This window comes from Natator depressus, chromosome 6 (assembly GCF_965152275.1).
Source record: "Natator depressus isolate rNatDep1 chromosome 6, rNatDep2.hap1, whole genome shotgun sequence".
NCBI lineage: Eukaryota > Metazoa > Chordata > Testudines > Cheloniidae > Natator > Natator depressus.
In genome coordinates this window covers 828,638-848,279 of record NC_134239.1, presented here as the reverse complement: position 1 = coordinate 848,279, position 19,642 = coordinate 828,638, and the positions used below count along the sequence as shown (strand labels likewise).

The window sequence follows — 19,642 nt, the reverse complement described above, 5'->3', positions numbered from 1 at the left end:
CTACATTCTTTCCCTTTCCAATGGGGAAAACTGGTTTAAAATTCGGGTCACAGAAATTGCTCCGGGAAATCATGCACGTGATCTTTGTTTCTCCTAAAAATTACTTGAAAAGGGGGGAAGGAAGTGAACTGAATTGTGAGTCCAGGTTTCTCCGGGTGGAAATTTGCTTTCCAAGCTGGCGGAAAAGGCGACAAGAAATGAGGACCGAACATGGCACTGGGTGGATTTCTTTTCGGGGGGGAATGGTTGTAAAGGGGGAGAAGAAATGGCGAAGTGCAGGTTTACTGCAGGAATTGCTGTTTTATCCCATGGAAACTTTTGCCTTTTTAAAAAGAGAGAAAGGAGTTGGGCTGAGGAAAGCCACCGAGAGCCGAAACTTTCCGACGGTAATTTCCTCTTTCCAGTGGAAGAGGTCGGAGAGTGGCGGGAAGTGAGAACAAACCACCCAACCCGCCGGTTTTAAAGGAACCTTTTGGCCCCGTTTGATTTCCCCGGGCTGCCGGAGAGGTGGGAACAGGCCCCGCCCCCTTGGGGGCTGCCCCTAACCTGTCCCCGCCCCCCAGGCGCCGGGCCCGGTGGAGGAGCACCCAGCGGTGCGCCGGCTGAAGCGCTGCATCCTGGCCTGCGGCGTGCGGCGCAACTATGGGAAGCTGCTGGCCGGGTGCCGGTCCGTCACACAGCGGGTCGGGGTCCTGCGCCGGGAGCTGGAGGCCATTGGGCTGCAGGGTGAGTGGGGGGGTTGGAGGAGGGGATGGGGTGGGCAGGGTGGGGATGGAGGGGGCGGGCAGAGGGGGAGGTTGGAGGAGGGGATTGGGGGAGGGGGCAGGCAGGGTGGGGATGGAGGGGGCGGGCAGGGGGGGAGGTTGGAGGAGGGGATTGGGGATGGGGTGGGCAGGGTGGGGATGGAGGGGGCGGGCGGGGGGGAGGTTGGAGGAGGGGATTGGGGGTGGGGGCGGAGGGGGCGGGCAGGGGGGGAGGTTGGAGGAGGGGATTGGGGGTGGGGGCGGAGGGGGCGGGCAGGGGGGGAGGTTGGAGGAGGGGATTGGGGGAGGGGGCGGGCAGGGGGGAGGTTGGAGGAGGGGATTGGGGGAGGGGGTTGGCAGGGTGGGGATGGAGGGGGCGGGCAGGGTGGGGAGGTTGGAGGAGGGGATTGGGAGAGGGGGCGGGCAGGGTGGGGAGTTGGAGGAGGGGATGGGGGGAGACAGGGTGGGAGGGTTGGAGATGGGGCAAGGAGGGGGGGGTTGGGGATACAGGAAGGGGGACTGAGGTGAGGCAGAAGAAACGGGGCCCCTGAACTGAGTTGGGGGAGGGAGCTGGGAGGGGCCGGGCTGGGTGGCTCCCCGGGAGAGGCCCCCCCCGTTGTAACCCCCGCTCCCCCCAAGGAAACCCCTCTCTGGAGCGGTGCCGGGCGCTGCGGCTGCACCGGGAGGAGGCAGCTGAGTTGGCAGCGCTGGACGTGGGGAACATCATCGTCTCTGACGGTGAGGGGGGCGGGGGGCAGAGGGGGAGGCTGGTGGGCGGGGGGGGCAGCCGGGGGGGGGATGTGGGGCCGGAGGGGGAGGCTGGCGGGCAGGAGAGGAGACATGGGGGCAGAGGGGGGAGAAGAGACGGGGCAGCCGGGAAGGGGATGTGGGGGCGGAGGGGGGCAGCCGGGAGGGGGATGTGGGGGCGGAGGGGGAGGCTGGCGGGGGCGAGGGGCAGCTGGGAGGGGGATGTGGGGGCGGAGGGGGCAGCCGGCGGGGGATGTGGGGGCGGAGGGGGCAGCCGGCGGGGGATGTGGGGGGCGGAGGGGGAGGCTGGCGGGGGCGGGGGGCAGCCAGGAGGGGGATGTGGGGGCGGAGGGGGAGGTTGGCGGGGGCGGGGGGCAGCCGGGAGGGGGATGTGGGGGCGGAGGGGGCAGCCGGTGGGGGGATGTGGGGGCAGAAGCTGGCAGGCAGGAGAGGAGACGTGGGGGCAGAGGGGGGAGAAGAGACGGGGCAGCCGGGAGGGGGATGTGGGGGCGGAGGGGGAGGCGGGCAGGGAGGGGGATGTGGGGCCGGAGGGGGCAGCCGGTGGGGGGATGTGGGGGCAGAGGCTGGCGGGCAGGAGAGGAGACATGGGGGCAGAGGGGGGAGAAGAGACGGGGCAGCCGGGCAGCAATCCAGGGGTGCAGTTGGGAGTGGAAGAGGGGCTGGGGGGCTCGATCCAGGGGTGGGATTGGGGGGTGGATCCCACAGGCGGGAGATGGGGCTGGGGGTTGGGGCTAAGGGGGATGGATCCAGAGGAGGGGGCGGGGGGAATGTGGGGCTGGGGATTGGGGGGAGGGGACCCCATCTGGAGCTGACCCCCCTCTACCCTCCCAACAGGCCGCCCCCGGCGCCGCAACATCTGGAGTCTGTACAGCACCCCCCCGGCCCGTCCCCCCAGCTGCCCCCCCAGACGCCGACGGGGGCCCCCCATCCGGTGCCCCACTGACTGGTCCAACCTCCGCGGCGTGATCAGCAGTGATGGGGAGAGCGACTGAGGCGGGGGGCGGCACCTGGGTATAACACCCTCCCCCCCCACCCGCTGTGGGGCTGGGAGTTGGGGCTCGCCCCTGCCCATTCCCTGCTTGGAAGGGCCTGTTTGGGGGTGGGGGGCAGATTGGGGAGGGCTCCCCATTGGATGGGGTAGGATCGGGGGAGCAAATCCGTCTCCCATTCCCCACTTGGTAGGGGGCAGGTGTGGGGCTCTGGGTCCAATTTAGGGTGAACGCGGGACAGAAATTGGGGGGTAACCCTGGTGTCTGTCACTTTCTGGGCTGAGCCCACCAACACCCCAAAACTGGAGGTTGGGGGACCCCTGAGCCACGAGGGGGGCTCCCTGCAGAGCTGGGAGGCAGCCGTCTGCCCCCAGGGAACCAGAGGCGACCCCCAAAATATTCCCACACGGGCCCCTCAATGAAGGATGCTGGGGCAGGGGGCTGGATGTGTCCTGGCTTGGGGGGCACCCCCTAGATCTACAGCCTGGGGGCAATTCCCCCTCCCCGTTGTCCCCAAACCCCCCCAGTTGTCAATGTCTTTGTTTTATGGGAGTTTTTTATATTATAAAATAAAGTGCATTTTGTTATTTAAGGGGTGAGCGAGTGAGCAAGTGCCCCCCTAGGCCCCCCACTGCAGCCAGAGCCCCCTAGACCCCCCACTGTGGCCAGAGCCCCCCCAAACCTTCCACTGTGGCGAGTACCCCCCAAACCTCCCCCAGCCCCCCCACTGCAGCCAGAGCCCCCTAAACCCCCCCACTGCAGCCCAGAGCCCCCCCAAACTTCCACTGTGGCGAGTACCCCCCAAACCTCCCCCAGCCCCCCACTGCAGCCAGTTGCCCCCGCCCCTCCCTGCCGCAGCTGACTGCCTCCAGCGGGTTTAAGTCAAAGGTTAGTTTTTATAAACGAGCGCTCTCCGCTCGTGAAGTCGGTACAAACCCTGGGTAAGGAATATAGACCTTTGGCGCTATGTACAGAGCTATACAGGGGCTGAGAGCAGATGCCCCCCCCACTTATGCCCCCGGGGGGGCAGCAATTTCGATCTCGTCTCTCTGGGGGGCAGAGAAGGTGTTTGTGGGGGATGCGACTTGGAAGGTGGTGAGTTGGCTGTTTGTGGTAGGCCCCGGGGGGGCCACACAATGCGGGGGGGGGGCTTTTATGCTCAATGACTCTTCCCCCCCCCCCTTTAAACACACCCTCAGACTCCGCACATCCCCCCCCGCACACACACAAAGTCTCTGAGGTTAGAAAATGCCCCTTTGTGGGACATCTGCCCCCAAATCCCTCCTCCGGGGCAAATACAGTCAACGGTGCCGCTCGGGGGTTCAGTCTGCCCCCACGGGGCAGTCCGGCCGAGCGCTCCCCCGCCCGGGGGCAGGTAGATCGGGGACGGCCGCCGAGACCTGCCCCTCGCTGGGGCAGCACCGTGAAACGCCGGCCGGCCGGGCTCGAAGTCGGCGCTGCCCGGGGGGCAGGCGCCCCGCCCCGCCCGCCTATCTGCAGCTCCAGAGGGGCACCAGGCCGCGGGTCTCGCCCTCGTAGACGTCGGGCACCAGGCCGAGGGGCGAGGGCACCATGCGCACGGTGTTCTTGCCGAAGAGCCGGCGCTCGTAGGCGATGAGCTGGCGCCAGAAGCCGGCGTTGGGCCGCACCACGGGGCGCCGGCTCCGCACCCACTGGTGGGCGTCCAGCAGGCTGAGGCGGTGATACTTCATCAGGTAGGCGATGCAGAGCGAGGCCGAGCGGCTCACGCCCGCCACGCAGTGCACCAGGGTGCGCCCGTTGCGCTTGCCCGTCTGGTGGATGCGGTCGGCCACCGAGTCGAAGTAGAGGGCCAGCGGGGCGTGGGGCAGGTCGGGCACCGGCACCTTGACGTAGTCGATCTCGGGCCAGTTGGCGTTGGGGATCTCCATGGTGGCGTTGACCACGCAGGTCACCGCCCGGCCCGCACCAGCTGCCGGTTGGCGGCCGCGTTGCCGCTGCAGAGGTAGAGGCAGGGCGAGATCTGGGCAATGCCCCCCAGCGCCGGGACCGCCCCGGCCCCGGGGGCTGGCTTCGCCGCGGGCGGGGGGCTGCGCCGGGAGAACCCGGGCGTCCGGAAATTCATGGTGGAGGCATCGGCGTACATGGGGGACAGCTGGGGGGAGAGAAGGGGGGCGTTCAGGGGGGGGCTCTGTGCCCCCCAACGGCCCGGGCCTGCCCTGGGGCGGAGACCCCCTGGAGGGCACAGGCCCCAGCTCACCCCACCCCCATCCACTTGTCCCCCCCCGTCCCCCCCGCCGGGGGCAGGTACCGGGCCCCACCGGTCTCCATCCCTTCACATTCCCCCTCCCCTGAGGCTGGGGGGAGGCAGAGTCCGAACGTTCCCGAGTCGGCCCCCCCAGATTTCTCCAATGCGGGGTGACGATCCTGCGCCCACCCACCGCCGGACGCCTGGGTCCTCCCCCACGTCCCGAGGCGAGAGCCCTCCCCACCCCCTCGCCCTGGCTCCGCCCCAGACGCCCCCGCTGTGGGGGTGCAGGGAAGAAGTAGGGTGGGATCTTGGGGGGAGGGGGGCAGAGTCCTGTCCCCCCCCCGGGATCCTACCTAGCTCCGCATGGCCCAGCCCCTCCCCGCGTGGGGCTAGCGGGGCAGCCGGGAGGCCGTCTCCATCCCGCCGCGGAACCCAGGCATCCGAGTCTGGGAGCCGCGGAGGCGGGAGGGGGCTGCAGGGCTGAGCGCAGAAAAGGGAGGGGGGAGGGATGGGCCCAGCCCCTAAAGGGCCAGAGCGCGACTGCCAGCCCCGCCCCCCAGCCCTGCCGCTGCCCCCCTCTCCCGACCCGCAGCCCCCTGCCAGCCCCGCCCCCCAGCCCTGCCGGTGCCCCTCACTCCCGACCCGCAGCCCCCTGCCAGCCCCACCCCGACCCGCCCCCCAGCTCTGCCGCTGCCCCCCACTCCCGACCCCCTGCCAGCCCCGCCCCCCCAGCCCTGCCGCTACCCCCACTCCCGACCCCGCAGCCCCCTGCAGCCCCGCCCCCCAGCCCTGCCGGTGCCCCTCACTCCCGACCCGCAGCCCCCTGCCAGCCCCACCCCGACCCGCCCCCCAGCTCTGCCGCTGCCCCCCACTCCCGACCCCCTGCCAGCCCCGCCCCCCCAGCCCTGCCGCTGCCCCCCACTCCCGACCCCCTGCCAGCCCCGCCCCCCAGCCCTGCCGCTGCCCCCCACTCCCGCCCCCAGCAGGGGAGGGGGAGGCAGGGAGCTTTTTGCATCAAGATCCCAGGCTGACATCACCTCTGTCCCCCACTTTCGCCAGGGAACCCAGCACCCCCTTTGTCCCTGCACCCCAACAATTCCCTGCCCCCAGAATCCACCTGATCCCAATTCCCCCTGCACCCCCATCCCTCACCCCCATGCGTCCCCTTTCCGCCCCCCACAATCTCCCCACATGCCCTCCTCCGTCACACCCCCAAATCTCCCACCCCCCAAAATCCTGTGCCCCTCCTCCCACCAGGGCCCTGTCACCCCAAACATTACCCACTAGCCTGCCCCCCAATTCACCCCATCCCCTCTACTGACCCTGCCCCCGCCCCACTTCAGACCCAGCCTCTGCTCTGGGAAGAATTGGGGTGCCTCTGCCCCCCCCACATTACTTCAGGCTGTGGGGCTCCCCCTTACCTGGCGCTTGCCTGCTTCCACTAAACTGCTCTCTGTGGGGGCAACGCCCCAGCCCCACAGCAGGGGAAGATCCCCGGCAGTCAGGGGGAGGAAAAGGGGGTGCAGCAAACGGGGGGCCCCTTTCGCTCCTCGCCCCGCCCGGCTCTGTGCTTCACCCCGTCGGGCCGCTCGCCCAGCGCTGGTGCCTTCCCTCCGGCCCAGGGCCCTATATACGCTGGGGCCCCCCGGCCCGGCTGCGTTGGAGGTAACAATGGGTTGCCATGGTAACAGGATGCGGGGGCACGGGGGGGACCGTGCGTCAGCTGCTGACACAGAAAGGAGATGGGGGGGCAGCTTCCGGGTTCCCCGGTGCCTCCAGCCGGCCCTGGCCCCTCCAGGGGGCGCCGGCCCCACCTGGCCACAGGGTGGCGCTGGCTGGCTCGGGGGCAGGGGGCCTGTGCTGGAGGGGGGGCCACCAGCCCAGGTGGCAGCAGGTTGAAGTCTCTCTCCACCCCCTCATCACCCCCCATCTGCCCCCCACAGGGAGTCACGAAGCTGCCGGTCCCCCCACATCCAGCGCGGCCGCAGGGGGCACGTGAGTCACCAGGCTCCCAGGGAGAGACTAGTGCCGGATGGGAGTGAGGGGCGCCAGCATGGCTCGGGGGGGGCAGAGGGCTGCAGTTCGGAGTGAGGGGCACCGGCACACCAGGGAGGGGGGCAGGGCTGGGCTAGCAGGGCCTGCGGGTCGGAGTGAGGGGCACCGGCAGAGCTGGGTGGACCCAGGTGTCTGGAGGGCGAAGAACGGCTCTGGATAAAGGCAGTGGGTGAGGGCAGGGTCTGCCGGGTTTTGTCTCTGTTCCCCACATGGGGGTCCTGGTTTGGGGGTCCGGAGGGCAGCGTCTCCTCCTCCCTGCGGCCCCCAATCTGCCGACTGGCTCGGGCGGAGTCTTGAGGACAATCTGCCCCCGGGGGGCAGGACGGCCTCTCTGTGGAGTGGGAACTTGGGGAACTCACCACCACAAGCCATGCTGTAGCAAAGGGCCCAGCGCGCCTCAACTCAGGATTGGAGCCTAGAAGGAGCACGACCCCCCCCTTCCGTCCCGCTCCCCACTAACTGCTCCGACCCTGCCCCCCCGCATTGCCTCTGGTTGTTTCGAGGGCCCCTCCCCGCTTCCCCAGCTGCTGGGATGAGGGGGGTGGTTGGGGCAGGTCTGGGCTCTGAGCCGCTGCCCCACCCACCCCACATCACAGACACCCACACACACCCTCGGACATGAGCACCTTGGGGCAGGTCGTCTCAGGCTAGGGGGGAGGCATTTCCTGGGGAGGCCCCGCCCCTCACTGCCAGCATCCTGCCCTGGTTGGACAACGAGACACAAAGCCCTGCCTCTGAAAAGGGGCCACTTCCTGTGAGGACATGACCCAGCAGGGAATGACAAAACAACAATTCACACCTTCTCCTGGGAGGAACAGCCTGCTGGCAAAGGAGGTCCCACGTCCTGCCCCTGTGGCAATACAGGAAGTCCCGCCTCCTCCTGCGTGGAACAGCCTGTGGGCAACGAAGTCCCACCTCCAGCCCTGATGACAATACAGCAAGTCCTTACCTCTCACAGCAGAATACCCAGGGTCCACACACCCTTGAATTGTGGGCGTAACAGGAAGTCCCGCCTCCTGGAGGAACAGGATCCTGCCGACTGAGTGCCCAGGATGGCCATATCTGCAAAACACTCCTGAGCCATGGGGCCCCTGCCCCAGCCCTTGGGAAGGCCCGATTCACAGACACCCTCACACCCGTGTCAGAGGTCCCAGCCAGGCCCTCAGGGAGACCACTCTGGGGTAGGAATTTCCCCTGCTGCCCCACCTGCAGGATCTCCCAAGGTGGTGTTTATGTAGGGCCTACAAATGAGTCCCAAGCCTCAGACGTGTAGAGAGGCCCCACCCTCTCTAAGGACAGAGTGTCTCGCACTAGGGGGCCCAGCTTGAGGCCTCAGCTCAGCATGAACCGGGCAGAAGAAAGGAGACGCCAGAGGGCAAGAAACACATTTATTGCAGCAGAAACACTGGACAGACCTTCCCCCGCCCCCAGTGCCCCTCCCCCAGGCTGTAGGTTCTGCCCCCTCCAGGCAACACAGGGGGACATTTCCTGCTTCCCCAGCCCCTGGTGGGGGCGGAGCCATAGGTGTGATGGAGGCAGATGGGGCTGAGATCCTGAAAGCCATGGGGCCCATTCCCCTGCCCTGGGGCCGGAGAGGAGCCGGCGCCCTTTGAAGGGAAAGGCCCCGTGCCCCATTGGCTGACCCCACTAGTCCGTCACTGTTTTCCCTCCTGCATCTCAGTCCCCCGAGCTGGCATCCGGGCTGGAGCGTCCTTGGTGCGGCTGGATCCCAGCGCCAGCCCAGAGGATGCTGGGAAGGGGGCAGGGTCCCACCGCCAGCCAGCCCCACCCCGGGGGTCAGTACTTGCGCTGGCGCAGGAAGAGACCCGAGGGGCGCTGTGGGGATGGCGCCTCCTCCCTGTCCAGCTGGAAGAGGTCACGGCCCGTGCGCAGGATCTGCTCCTCCAGCTTCTTGTGCCGCTTCATGTCCGACAACACCTTGTCCAGCCGGGCCTCGCGCTTCTGGCTGCGCGAGCCGCCTGGGGGGGGAGGGCGCATCAGGACCCCAGGGTCTATCCCAGCTCAGGGAGGGGAGGGGGGTCTAGTGGGTTAGAGCGGGGGGGCTAGGAGCCAGGACTCCTGGCTTCTAGCCACGGTTCTGGGAGGGGAGTGGGGCTGGGAGCCTCCCAGCTCTGTTCATACCTGGTGTTCTCCTGCGATCAATCAGGGAGCTCTTGGGCGTCAGAGGCTCATCGTCAAAGTCAAACTCAGTCGGGACCTGGGGCCTGGAGCACAGAGAGCGAAGGCGGTTAAAGACCCAATAGAGGGGAAGGGGCATCCCCAGACACTCAGCCCCCTGCCCTGTCTTGCCCAGTTAGTGCCCCTCAATGCCAACCCGCAGCCCCCAGCTAGCCCAGCCCTGCCAGTGCCCCTCACCCCCCGACCCGCAGCCCCCTGCTAGCCCAGCCCTCCACTCACTTCTCCTCCTCCTCCTCTTCGCTCTCAGGCTGCCCATCAGACCTCTCCTCCTCCTCGCTGTCGGGCTCGGGGGTGGGGGCCCTGCGGGGCAGGATCTCGGCCTGGAGTGGCAGGGCGCCCTCGGCAGCGATCTGCTCGTAGAGGCGTCTGATCTCTTCGGGCGGCGGCATCCAGGCCTCTGGGGCCTCCAGCTCCTCGTCGCTGCAGGGGACACACCACCCAGCCTCCTCCTCCTGCCCCCGCTCCTCCACCTCTTCCGGCGCCGGCCCGTCCTCTCCCGCTGAAGCCGGCACTGGCTCCAGGGCATCCTCCACCGCCAGGGACTGCATCCCAGAGGTCACCTCGCCCTCCTCCACTGCTGTGGCCTCCATGGCGGGACGGGACCAGGCTGCAAGGGGAGAACCAATGGTTAGAGCATGGCTGGAGACCCTACAATAACAACCCAGCAGTCAGTGCTGGTGCTTTGCACAGGCACTATGACCACAAAGGGTTCAGTGGAGACCCTACAATAAAAGCCCTGAGCTTCGATGCCAGTCACACCAACACTGTGGCCATCTTGGGGCTCACGCCAACGAGGCAGCCATCTTGGGGCTCGCCAGCTACCAGTCATGCCAACGCGGCGGCCATCTTGGGGCTCACGCCAATGCGGCGGCCATCTTGGGGCTTGCCACCTGCCAGTCATGCCAACATGGCGGCCATCTTGGGGCTCACGCCAATGCGGCGGCCATCTTGGGGCTCACGCCAACACGGCTGCCATCTTGGGGCTCGCCACCTGCCAGTCACGCCAACGCGGTGGCCATCTTGGGGCTCACGCCAACGCGGCGGCCATCGTGGGGCTCACGCCATCCTTGTCATGCCATGGCAGCCATCTTGGCCATGGCCCCCGATGTTCACGCCGAGGTGGCAGCCATCTTGGGGCCGCCCCAACTGACCCTGCTGGGGGGCTCCGGTCCCCAGCCAGGCCCACACTGGGGCTCCCAAGGGAAGCTGGGGGGGGGGGGTCACATCCCAGCCACTGGCTGACAGGCAACCCAGGCCCCCGCCGCCATTTTGTGAAGCCTCTTGCTCAGGGCCTACCACTGCGCGTGCGCCACCCGCCTTGCCACGCGCATGAGCGACGGGGCCCGTACTGCGCCCCTCTCAGAGCGTCTTCCCCTCACTGCGCATGCGCCTCGTTCCAGTCGGCGCGGTCGCGCGCACAGCTCTGCGGTCTCGTCTTTGTCTTTCTTTACTGCGCATGCACCACGCCGACCCCCCCCCCGCTGTTTGCGCATGCGCTGTTTATACTCACCCTTCAAGTGCGGAGGCACTACCGTCTCAGTACGCATGCGCCACTACCATGATCTCCCCGACTTCGGCTCGGTTCCAACGCCCCCTCCCAGTCGCGGCGCGTGCGCCCGCCCCATCCTGCGCTCCTGATTGGTCGGCCTGACGGAAGGGGCGGGGCTAGCGCCCAATGCAAAAGAACTGGAGTCTGAAGCGGACCCGAAGGAGAACTGGGGCTGGAGGTGGAGTCGGGGAGTGGGAGGGGCCGGTGGGAGGAGTCTGTGGCGGGTGGGAGGAGCTGGGGAGGGTGGGAGGAGTCTGGGGAGGGGATGGTGGGAGGAGCCTGGGGCAGGTGGGAGGAGTCTGGGGAGGGGATGGTGGGAGGAGCCTGGGGCAGGTGGGAGGAGTCTGGGGAGGGGATGGTGGGAGGAGCCTGGGGCAGGTGGGAGGAGTCTGGGGAGGGGATGGTGGGGGCACTCTGGGAGGAAGCAGAGGGGGGAGGATCCTGGAGCAGCCGATGCAGGGGGAGGGAGCCTGGAGCCAGGCGTGCTGCTGGAGAAGGCAGGTCATGGTGGAGGGAGAAGAGGTTGGGGTTTGGGAGGGTCCTGGGCAGCCCCGTCCCTACCAATTACGGGGCCCTACGCAGCCCGAGCACCTGCTCCCCCTCACAGAGGGTCTGGGCTGCGCTCAAGGCCTGTGGAGGCAGGAGCTTTGGGGGGCCCCGCAGGCCTAGAGCAGCCGGGGGGGTTAGTGGGGGGCCTGGCGCCAGCGGCAGGAAGCGGAACGACCTGGCCCCAGCCTGCTCCGCTCCCCCTGCCCCAGCCGTGTCACTTGGGGGGAGGGCTCCACCCCGCACTCACCGGCGCTGGGAAGCGGAGCAACGCAGCCGGGAGCCAGTGGAGTGGAGTGGGCTGAGGCTGGGTTGCACTGCTTCCTGCCACTGCCGGTGAGTGTGGGGGTAGGCCTGACCCCTGCTGCCAGCTCCAGGCCCCCTCACTAATCCCCTGGGCTGCGTCCGTCGCTGGGGGAGGGGGCTTGGGAGAAGGGGTGGAAAGTGGGGGCGGGAAGAGGCGGGGCAGGGGTGGAGGGAGTTGTCCTGGGCCCCACACCCACCTAGAAACGTCCCTGCGCCTTGCAGGGGGCGCACCCCACAAGGGAGCCAGCTGGAGGATGGTACTGGCTGCCAGCACTGCCGCATATGAAGCACACAGCTGTGTAGGGCACCATGAAATTTGGGGCAATTTGGTGCCCCAAATTCTGTGGTGCCCTATGCAGCTGCATATTCTGCATATGTCTAAGGACGGCCCTGGTCCTGGGGGCAGAGTGCAGTGGGGAACTGGGTGGAAGAGGTAGGAGTCACAGGGGGCCCTCCACAGAGATGGGGGGCTGCCTGGAAATAGAGGGTTTATGCGGGGACCCTTGTCGGGCAGTGCACAGTGGGGGCGGGGACAGGGAGACACTGGTGTCGCTGTCTCTCACTCCCCCCCTCCCCGACAGCCGGCCAATCCTCCCAGCAGGCACTGGGCCATCTGATGTATTCCTTCTGTGAGCCCAGCCCAGCCACTGGAAACGTGGTAATTGGGGTGGAATACAAGGGCCCTGAAGTCGGAGGTGTTAACCCGACCCTGTCCAGCATTGAACAGGGGGTGGAGTTTGGCATACAGAGACCTCAGCATGCCAGGGGCCGCGGCAAACACCCCGTTCCTCAGCCTTTTAACCTTCTGTTACAGGTACAGAAAAGAAGGCAAAACTGTTAAAGCCTTTGAGGTGAAGTATTACAGCAGCTTTAGTTTTAACAACATCCCCGGTTCCCTTTGACTTTGGCTGTGAGGAGTCTTTAGAAAATAAAATCCCACCTTGACATGACCACCTTCACCAGACGAGGACATTCCCGCAGAGACGTACATCGCGTCATGGAACAAGCCACCCAGCTACCCCAAGAACACCTGCTGCAATACAGAAATAAAAGCCCTGGAACCGCACACCCCCAATTGTCACCTAGCACCTTACACTGGAACCCACACAGGATATCATCAAACAACTGCAGCCCATACTCGATGGGGATTCCATCTGAAAAATCTTTCCTGAGCTCCCTTTTTGGCCTTCAAACAACCCCCCGCCCCCTCTCCAAGCTCATCAGAAGCAAGCTCCTGAGAGGTGAAACCAGAAATCGGTGGGCTCTCGAGTGAACTCACACAGGAAAATGATAAAAGACAAAAACACCACATCATGGTGAACAGTTGTCACAGAATGATCGCTCCATATCTGACTTCTCCATCCTTGTCCTGAAAGGAAACCTGCACAAAACCTTCAAAATATAGCCTGGGAGCTTAAATTCATAACTCTACCAGACACCAAAAATAATGGACTCAGTAGAGACACTGGATTTATGGCTCATTACAACAATCTGTAACCCACAAACCTTCCTTTCTCCTCGGACTGCAGAAGCCTTAGCTGCCCACCTCACTTTGAGTGGTCTCTTGCAACATGTGCTCCTTGTGCTAAACGATCCACTCTGCCTTCTATTTAGCTGTGACCCTCAGAGTACCTTTCTCAGCCCTGAAGAAGAGCTCTGTGGAGCTTGAAAGCTCGTGTCTCTCACCAACAGAAGTTGATCCAATAATGGATATTACTTCACTCACCTTGTGGGCTGGTCTACGCTGGAAATATACATTGGTATAGTTACATCTCTCAGGGTTGTGAAAAATCCACACCCTGGAGCAATGCAGTTATCCCAACCTAACCCCCAGTGCAAGCAGTACTAGGTCGATGGAAGAATTCCATTTCGGAGAGGTGAATTATGCACCGATGCAGCATTTTAGGTGTACACTTACCCTCAGTCTTTACATGGCAACAACTGTTCTTTTGGGGGCAAAGGGACACAGTCAAAATGAGTTGGAGCTGCAGTTGCTGTTGCTGTTAAAGTCCGATCCCGTTTCCTCCGAGACAAGACAAACAAAAGGAGAGACAGGAACAGCAAAGACAGACGACACAGCTTCTGGTTATTAGTTCTCACCTGCTGGAGAAACATGGGTCCAGCCCCTGGTGTGACCAGCCATGCTGAGACCTGGAAAACTTGTGCCAGTATCGAGCTGTGCAGAACAGTGCTTTTAGCTGCCTCTCTGGTCACAGGCTCAGAGCTGGGTTGCAAGATATAGTCTTGGCCAACTAAGCCAAAAAGGAGAGAGACAGGATGATGAAAAAATAAGGTGGGGAAGGAAAAGGACATGTGGTGTGGGGGAAGGTGAAAAGGGTGAGTGACACAGAGGGGTGACAAAGTCTCCCACCCCAACGGGTGGTTAGGATTTACCCAAAGCAGGTGGAGGTGGCTACATCATCTGGGTCCCTGTCTGGACTAGTCTGGTCATGACATCCCTCAGGATCAAGACAGTGAAGGCTTAGCAGAGTGATGGTGGATGCTGGGGTCCCAGGGGACAGTGAGGGTGGCAGTCATGATGGTGACACTTGTTCCTTTCTGTTCTGATTTTCAGTCGGCCAACATTGCTGCCGTTCTCCCCACAAAGTCTCTTTGAGGCCCTAAAAGGGAGTGGTGGCTGGAATGGCCAATCCCCTCATTATTTTGTTCACCCATTTGGCCAAGTTTTCAATCATTGATTTCCAGTCCCCCATTTCTTTTGTTCACGGGCATGATCTGAATACAGTTCTGGAGTTAGATCGGGAGGGACAAGAAAAGCAAAAACAGATTTTGTTTGGACTAATACAGTCTGTCACCCTTTGGCACCTTTGCCCATCATCATTTGCTGTTGTAGGTTACTGTGACATCTCATGAATGTTCACTCCCTTCTCAATTGTGGTCTCTATTAGATAAAAACAAACCTTCATTAATCAGTTTGGTTAATGGATTTCCCCATACCACCATCCTTGGGGCTCTTTGAATTCTGATGACTTAACTACACAAAAGGACTCGAGCTACATTTGATTGTAGAGAATTGTATTAACTATCCTTAAGAGCACCATATAGGGATAAGAAGGCAAAAATACCAGCAGTATAGTTTTGCTAACAAAGTAGAAAATTGGCCTATACGATAATGGGCCTATCCAAGTTTCAAGAATCACATAACAACTACAATAGAAAAGAACACTTATTCACTCAACATCTGTTCTGGGAAGGTGACTTTGTCCAGGTGATCAACCCCGGTGTTGCTAACACAGAGGAAAAAATAATCCAAAGGTAAAACGTAAGACAGTCTGGGCAATTATTTACATCTTAATTCATCAAAGTCTCCTTTGCAATGGATCTATACCAGTCAACCCTTTTAACCTAGTTCTCCATGAGTTATATGAGCCCCCGAATCTGCTTAACACTATCTAACTTGAACTCCTACCTTTAGGCTTGGAAGGATTCGATTTTTATCGGTCAATGTCAGTAAATGTTGATTTCACCACACACGTGCCAACCGACGAAGCAGTATTTCCGTCAATAATCATCTAAATGAACAGTGAGGCAAAATAAGAAAAATGCTGCTTGAGAACTTCCTAGTTTGATGTAAGGCTACTGACTTTGTATATTTTGGCACATGATGTTAACAATTTGTGTGTTCGTGGTTATAAAGCTTTCACCTTTTCATCTCAATGCCTGCTGTCATTAAATCATTATTGTCTGACTGCCAATAATTTCCCACAACTGTGAACATTTAAATAGATTTAAAAAATTAAAATGTTTAAAAACAAACTTCAATATTAACAGTCAACATTATTTATACAAAATCTGCCTCCCTTCCTATATTTATGTTGGATGCATGGACTGAGTTCCAAAGGCCACACGCTTTGTTCTTGTGTTATGTCTGTAGACACCTAGACCTTGAAAAGCAGCATGAAATGATTAATTGTGGTAGACACATGCACAGTCCTTCACAATCTTAAATAACAGTACATTGTTTAGTTACTGTATAGCGGGGTTCAAAAAAGAATTAGATAACTTCATGGAGGGTGTGTCCATCAGTGGCGGTTAGCCAAGATGGTCAGGGATTCAAACCCATGCTCTGGGTGTCTCTAAACCTCTGACTGCCCGAAGTTGGGACTGGGTGACAGGGGATGGATCACTCGATGAATTACCCTGTTCTGTTCATTCCCTCTGCAGCATCTGGCATCAGCCGCTGTCAGAAGACAGGATACTGGGCTAGATGGACCATTGGTCTGACCCAGTACAGCTGCTCTTATGTAGTTTTAAACTACTTTACAACAATCTTGCCAAGAACTAGTTATGCAGCAAGGACACACACTGTAACCCTGTCACAGTCTTCAAAGCACACACACCCTTCCCTACTAATTAGCTACCCAGCTTCAGGAAGTGGTCACTTGGCTCATTTGGGTCGTCATCCAAGAGAAAGTCTGCGTGTTACTTATCACCAGCTCCTTGTTCAGCCGTCAGTGCAGTTACTGTTCACAGCAGGAGGGACACTGCAAACACAGGTGAAGGGAAGGACGGGCCAAATATAGCCTTCTCCCTGTGTGCTGGCAGGCAACTTGAATTGCTGGAAGATGGAAGAAACAGTTAAAGGGGCCTGCCCAAGATGTCTCCAGGGGGACTCCCAGGGGGCCAGCCCAGGATCTCAGCTCTTCTTCCTTCCAGGTGTCTTGATGTTCAGGAAGCAGCACGCTGAAGGAAACTGGTTGTTTAATACCATTTCCACTGGGGGGGGGCAACTTGGGTCCTCTTTTGGAGCGGCTGGTGTGGACCAATCAGAAAGTGACTCATACTCCCACCAAAGATTTGAAACGTCCAACCGAAATGTGAGTCGTTCCTGCCCTGCATCCAGTCAAAGGACGATGCATCACCTGTGAGTTCATGTGACTGGAACTGGAATTTTCCTGTCTCTATAAGTGCAAAATGCCATTATCACACCAGCTTGTGGAAGACAAGACAGGCCAGAGTTGTTGTACAGCCATCTTGGGACTGATGTTGAACTCTGGCCGGCTTGCTTCAGCAGCACCGTATCGCTCCAAGTCACTTTCCTTGGGCCCCTCTGCAGTGTGTCCCTTGGCCAGCTTTGCACACAATGCTTGCTCGAGTTGCAGTTTCTTCATCGATGCTCTGCGTGCTACTGAAATGTCCAATTTACTGTTCGCGTCATTGATCCAACGTCCCGCCACAGCCTTTTCAACTTGTTTTAAAGTCCATCCTACAATGCAAAGTCACTCCAACAACTGCTGTTCTCCAGTGGGCTAGAACAGATGTTTAAATCTTCCATTTCTGGTCTCCTCATCTAACCAACGGCGCCAGGTCCTTTGTGCCTACAGCTAAGCTGTGTCTGTGCGTTACGGATCAAACAGTCACATTTCTGATTATTCAACTCTGTGATCAAGTGTCCTAATAACACACTATGTGGTTTCATTTCCTTTTATTTACTGCCTCTTTCAATACAACTTTATTTCATTAACGTGGTAGCTGAACGAATATTTTCAATCAGGCTTACGCTTACCTCTTCACTTTTTCACTACACTAAAATAAGTCTATATCAGGGGCCCCATTGCTTTCCTGGACAGAATGACACAGGAGCTAAACCCTGTCATGCAAGTTTTTATCACTCACAATGGCTTCCTTTTGTAGCTACAACAACCATTTATCAACCTAGATGATTTTGCTACTACTGTCTCTGGCAACGTAATATAGCTTCTTAATATTTAATATCCATATTTCAGTTCATTCATTCACAGGCAGGGTGTGAACTCTTCAGGTCTGATTCAGTAATTAAGGAGACCTCAGGATCCATCAGCTTGACTGCCTTTATTAAATCATTAGTTAATTAGCACATAAGAGTATAACTATCAACATTGCAGCGGATGACATGTCCTTTCCTAATTCTGCCATTGGCTACGGTTTCGATAATTTTACAGAGGCGCTGTCTACAGTTTCAGTCTCAATACTTCCTCTTTTTCACAGCCAACCTGTGTATTTGTAGCCCATTTTCTAATATTCCACTAGATTTCCAGTTACACAACTCAGCTGTCTGGTGTTTATTTAGGGCTGGTATATCCAAATTTTGCTAACCCAAGCGTCTGATACTTATTGTTAAAAATAATAGCACTTGCTAAGCAGGTCTTATCTGTTCTGCTAATTCTTCACACTAGCTTTCTCCTTCTTAACATGACTGTTTGTCACATTATGGGTACACTTCCTCACAGCCAAGCCAATAGGCCTTAGAAAAGTGCTTGAAAAGTCTGGCCTTGAAGTAAGCATGGAAGGATGCAATTTTTTATCAATGTCAGTAAACATTGATTCCACCGAACACACACACCGATGACAAAATATTTCCACTGATAATCAAACTTTATAGACAGGCAAAATAAGAACAATGCTTCTTGAGAATTAGAGTTGATTAAAGGCAAGTTACTCTCTACATTTTGACATACGATGTTGAGAATTTATTAGAGTCCCAGCTTAATGTGCATAAAACATGGTGTAATGCCGGTGTTAGCAGAGCTGGAGAAGGGACGCCATGATCCTTTATTTGGCTGTGGTGCTGTGACGGAGCAGTGAGTAGGGAGTATTAACCTGGTAATGGTGCATGGGAGTTTTAGTAGTTTACTATCTGCATTAATACTAGATGGTGATGGGAAATAAGGGTGTGACTTCACTGAGGGACGATTCTTGACGGCCAGCACATAAAGGATGGCGGCTGCCCTTCGTAACCTGAGCCCAGGAGGGGGTTGGGGCCAGGTGACACCTTCTGCCTGGGAAATTGGACAAAGGCTGGAGGAGGGGCCGGGGGTGGGGCTGGGTGAGACGGCTGAAGGGGGTTTCAGTTTGGAGCTGGCCTGGGCTCCCACCCCTCAAGATGGACCTGACTGAGGGGTCCTGTTTTCTGTACCTACAAGCTCTGGTTTAGACCATGTTCCTGTCGTCTAATAAACCTGTGTTACTGGCTGGCTGAGAGTCACGGTGAATCGCAGGAAGTGTGCGGTGCAGGGCCCGGACTCCCACACACTCCTTGACAACTGCTGGCAGTGGTGGATGGTACTTCCTGCAGTAAGTGACTGGGGAGCAGTAAAATGAAGGGGGATTAATGAGGACCAGGCGTGCTGAAGGCTCAGAGAGGAGCGGTTTCAGGAGGCAGAGGAGCTACACTTAACTCCTGGGAGTGTGTGACCAGCGAGAAGGATTGTTGCAGTAACGGGGTCCCCCTGCGGACTGCAGTGAGCGGTTCCAGGGGCGGAGGAATCTGCGGCTTGACCCTGGAAGAGAGGTGGTGACCTGGAGAAGGGCTGGCACACTAGGGGTTCTTCCTGGAAACTGTGGGCTGCTGAGAGCACACAGGCCTACGAGTCCGCAACAACTTGGGAACAGCGGGAAGATGTAGAACCATCTCCTTAAGAGGGACTGTGTAGAGCTGTGCAAGCAGAGGGGGCTTCGCAGAGGGAAGGTCACCAAAGCACAGCTGATTGCCCAGCTGGAGGAGGAGGATTGCTTGGAGGAGCTGATCCCTGCCCCAGAGGGAAGCAGCCTGGCAGATGCAGTGCCGGCACAGGTGTCTGTCCCAGCTGGGAGTGGTCAGACTGCTGCCGAGGGCATTCCGAGGCCCCTCCTACATATGGCTAGGGGAGGGGCTGGAAGGAGCCTGGTGAACCCCAGGCACACCGTGACCCCCGCGGCCAGCAGGGGATCATCACAGTGAGCCCCCCATTGCTGGAGCTGAGGCAGCTGGAATGGGAGAGGGAGATAAACTGAAAGAGTTGGAGGCTCTGGAAAAGCAGCGGCAGCGTTAGCTGGAATTGGCGAGGCTGAGGAGCAGAGAGCCCCCTGCTGCAGTGAGTGAGGGGGGATCCAGGACTGCATGAAGCTTTGATAACTGCATCCTGTCCCAGTTTAAGAAAGGGGAGGACATAGATGAATTCCTGATTGCCTTTGACAAGGCCTGTGAGCTGCACAGGATTTCTCACCCCCTTACTGGACCCCCAAAGCCGTGGGGATGTACAGCCGAATGGAAGGGGTGGAGACAGGGGACTATGAACTGTTCAAAAAGGCCCTGCTATGCAAGTTTGGGTGACTCCCAAGGCATATTGAAAAAAGTTCCGGAGTCAGCGTAAAACCCCTGAGGACACGTATCTGGAACTGACCCTCCGAATGGAGGGATATGTCCACAAGTGGGCAGATGGGGCCCAGACTAAGGAGGACATGGCTAAACTGGTTGTACTGGAGCACCTGATGAACA

General features: G+C 59.7%; 2 protein-coding genes and 1 pseudogene across 3 annotated transcripts in view; 1 reads left to right on the top strand and 2 right to left on the bottom strand.

Annotated features, from left to right (window-relative positions):
• The window catches only part of HIRIP3 (HIRA interacting protein 3), a 5,708-nt gene extending 3,134 nt beyond the window's left edge, over positions 1-2,574 (top strand). The window contains 3 exon segments of the mRNA XM_074954162.1: positions 564-726; positions 1,383-1,481; positions 2,346-2,574. Of these exon segments, the coding sequence (XP_074810263.1) occupies positions 564-726; positions 1,383-1,481; positions 2,346-2,503 (420 nt within the window). The 3' untranslated portion in view covers positions 2,504-2,574.
• Positions 2,575-3,419: 845 nt separating this feature from the next.
• LOC141988429 (dual specificity protein phosphatase 14-like) lies at positions 3,420-4,625 on the bottom strand (annotated as a pseudogene).
• Positions 4,505-10,614, bottom strand: PAGR1 (PAXIP1 associated glutamate rich protein 1). 2 transcript variants are annotated; one of them, XM_074954207.1, is made up of 6 exons: positions 10,495-10,614; positions 9,204-9,591; positions 8,928-9,010; positions 8,594-8,764; positions 7,585-7,708; positions 4,505-4,634 (listed from the first exon to the last, which is right to left on the bottom strand). In XM_074954207.1, exons 1-6 carry the CDS (start codon positions 10,529-10,531, stop codon positions 4,601-4,603), a joined length of 837 nt encoding a protein of 278 aa, XP_074810308.1. In that variant the 5' UTR covers positions 10,532-10,614; the 3' UTR covers positions 4,505-4,600. The 2 variants fall into 2 exon arrangements, with proteins under 2 accessions (XP_074810308.1, XP_074810309.1); XM_074954208.1 differs by lacking the exons at positions 4,505-4,634; positions 7,585-7,708 and having other exon boundaries at positions 8,209-8,764; positions 10,495-10,601.
• Between the last annotated feature and the right edge of the window lie 9,028 nt (positions 10,615-19,642).